Genomic DNA, 3,312 nt, shown 5'->3' with positions numbered 1-3,312 from the left:
TGGATTGTGAAGACTCCCCTTGCAGCATGTCTTGATCTCCCCGGCAACGGCGCCAGAAAATATGCTTGATAGCGTGTACACACACGTCCGTTGGAAACCCCAAGAGGAAGGTGTGATGCGCACAACAGCAAGTTTTCCCTCAGAAAGAAACCAAGGTTTATCGAACCAGTAGGAGCCAAGAAGCACGTTGAAGGTTGATGGCGGCGAGATGTAGTGTGGCGCAACACCAGGGATTCCGGCGCCAACGTGGAACCTGCACAACACAACCAAAGTATTTTGCCCCAACAAAACAGTGAGGTTGTCAATCTCACCGGCTTGGTGTAACAAAGGATTAGATGTATAGTGTGGATGATGATTGTTTGCAGAGAACAGTAGAACAAGTATTGCAGTAGATTGTATTCGATGTAAAAGAATGGACCGGGGTCCACAGTTCACTAGAGGTGTCTCTCCCATAAGATAAATAGCATGTTGGGTGAACAAATTACAGTTGGGCAATTGACAAATAGAGAGGGCATGACAATGCACATACATGACATGATGAGTATTGTGAGATTTAATTGGGCATTACGACAAAGTACATAGACCGCTATCCAGCATGCATCTATGCCTAAAAAGTCCACTTTCAGGTTATCATCCGAACCCCTTCCAGTATTAAGTTGCAAACAACAGACAATTGCATTAAGTATGGTGCGTAATGTAATCAATAACTACATCCTCGGACATAGCATCAATGTTTTATCCCTAGTGGCAACAGCACATCCACAACCTTAGAACTTTCTGTCACTGTCCCAGATTTAATGGAGGCATGAACCCACTATCGAGCATAAATACTCCCTCTTGGAGTTAAGAGTAAAATCTTGGCCAGAGCCTCTACTAATAACGGAGAGCATGCAAGATCATAAACAACACATAGGTAATAGATTGATAATCAACATAACATAGTATTCTCTATCCATCGGATCCCAACAAACACAACATATAGCATTACAGATAGATGATCTTGATCATGTTAAGCAGCTCACAAGATCCGACAATGAAGCACATAAGGAGAAGACAACCATCTAGCTAGTGCTATGGACCCATAGTCCAGGGGTGAACTACTCACTCATCACTCCGGAGGCGACCATGGCGGTGAAGAGTCCTCCGGGAGATGATTCCCCTCTCCGGCAGGGTGCCAGAGGCGATCTCCTGAATCCCCCGAGATGGGATTGGCGGCGGCGGCGTCTCTGGAAGGTTTTCCGTATCGTGGCTCTCGGTACTGGGGGTTTCACGACGAAGGCTTTAAGTAGGCGGAAGGGCAGAGTCGGGGGGCTCACGGGGGCCCCACACGACAGGCCGGCGCGGCCAAGGCCCAGGCCGCGCCGCCCTGGTGTCTGGGCACCTCGTGGCCCCACTTCGTGACTGCTTCGGTCTTCTGGAAGCTTCGTGTGAAAATAGGCCCCTGGGCGTCGATTTGGTCCAATTCCGAGAATATTTCCTTACTAGGATTTCTGAAACCAAAAACAGCAGAAAACAGCAACTGGCTCTTCGGCATCTCGTTAATAGGTTAGTGCCGGAAAATGCATAAATATGACATAAAGTATGCATAAAACATGTAGATATCATCAATAATGTGGCATGGAACATAAGAAATTATCGATACGTCGGAGACGTATCACTGCTCTCCTTCACCGCCGCCAACTACACCAAGTGGGCGATCTACATGCGCGCCTCCCTTGGCCGTGCCGGCCACATCGATGGCACCATTACAGCTGCCTCAACCGAGGCGTCATGGTCGGCGGACGACTACACTGTCCTCAACGTTATCCATGCCGCCATCGACGAGGACGTCGCTGACATGGTCTTGGCTAGCAACCAGACCGCGCGTCAGCTATGGCTCGCCATCTACGAGCTCTTCTCCGCCAACAAGGCCAGCAAAGCAATCTACCTCAACAACGACTTCCGCCAGCTGGTCCAGGGCACCTCGACGATCACCGAGTACTGCCGCCGCCAGAAGCAGCTGTCGGACGCCCTCGCCGACAACGACTCCCCTGTGTCCGCCCGTGCTCTCGTCCTCAACACCCTGCGCGGTCTTAGGCCGCGCTTCGCCTCGGCGGCCACGGTCATCTCCATGACTGATCCGCTGCCCTCCTTCCTTCGTGTGTGGATCATGCTTCTCATGCAGGAGATGCAGCAACCGCCAACACCGCCTCAACTGCACTCGTCGCCCAAGTGCACCCAGCCGCCCAGATATGCACTGGCACTGCCTGCCGCGACGATTCCTCCAACTCCGGCAAGCCCAAGCCCTACTACAAGCTAAAGCCGAAGCAGAAGAATGGCGCTCCGCCTCGCGCCACCAACCCCACTCTAGCTGGGCCCTGGGTGTGTTTCTCCCCCAGCACCGGCTCCGGGTAATGGCGTGCCCCCTTTGCCCCGGGCATCCTCGGGCCCCGGCCTCAGGCCTACAACACCATCTGCGCCCCCGTGTACCAGTCTGCACCGTCGTCCTCTACGTCCAGCTGGGACACAGCCGGTCTCATCAACGCCCTCAACAACCTCGCCCTGCAACAGGGTGGCTGGGTCATGGACTCTTGGGCCTCCTCCCACATGACAAACGACGATGGTAACATCTCCTCTCCTATTCACCTTCCCACTCCCCACTTTGTCACCGTTGGTAATGGGCAATCCCTTCCCATCTCTTCCTCTGGACACTCCACTCTTAGGTCATCTTGAGGACACCAGTTTCAACTCAATAATGTGCTTTTTGTTCCACACTTAGTCCGTAATTTGCTCTCTATTCACAATTTTACGCGTGAGAATTTTTGTTCCATTGAGTTTGACGCCTTTGGTTTTTGTGTGAAGGACCCGAAGACCCGTCACGTGATTCTTCGATGCAATAGTGGCAGAGATCTATATACGTTTCCTGGTACCACCTCCACACGTCGGGCAACCTCCACCATGATAGCCATGATCGCCACCTCCACCGCTGAGCTTTGGCATCAACGTCTTGGTCACCCGAGGTATGATGCTGTGGCGTCCCTCAAGCATTTATCTTTCATAAAGTGTAATAAACTTAGTCGCACCTCTGTATGCCACGCATGCCAGCTTGGCAAACATGTTCGTCTGCCATTTAGTTCCTCTACTACATCGTCTAGGGCTTCGTTTGATTTGATACATTGTGATCTATGGACATCTCCAATTATTAGTACATCTGGTTTTCAGTATTATCTTGTGTTTCTCAACTCCGTTGTTGACACTCTCCTCTCCACCCACGGTACTACACTTCGTTTATCGTGTCCATATACCTCTCAGCAAAATGGCAAAGATGAAAGA

At 51.3% G+C, this 3,312-nt stretch overlaps 1 protein-coding gene across 1 annotated transcript; it reads left to right on the top strand.

Annotated features, from left to right (window-relative positions):
* The first annotated feature begins 1,702 nt into the window (after positions 1 to 1,702).
* LOC127325778 (uncharacterized) lies at positions 1,703 to 2,299 on the top strand. Its single transcript, XM_051352600.1, has one exon. It carries the CDS (start codon positions 1,703 to 1,705, stop codon positions 2,297 to 2,299), a length of 597 nt encoding a protein of 198 aa, XP_051208560.1.
* The last annotated feature ends 1,013 nt before the right edge of the window (positions 2,300 to 3,312 follow it).

The sequence above is a fragment of the Lolium perenne genome, chromosome 3 (assembly GCF_019359855.2).
Source record: "Lolium perenne isolate Kyuss_39 chromosome 3, Kyuss_2.0, whole genome shotgun sequence".
Taxonomy (NCBI): Eukaryota; Viridiplantae; Streptophyta; class Magnoliopsida; order Poales; family Poaceae; genus Lolium; species Lolium perenne.
This window is presented reverse-complemented; position numbering and strand designations above follow the sequence as displayed.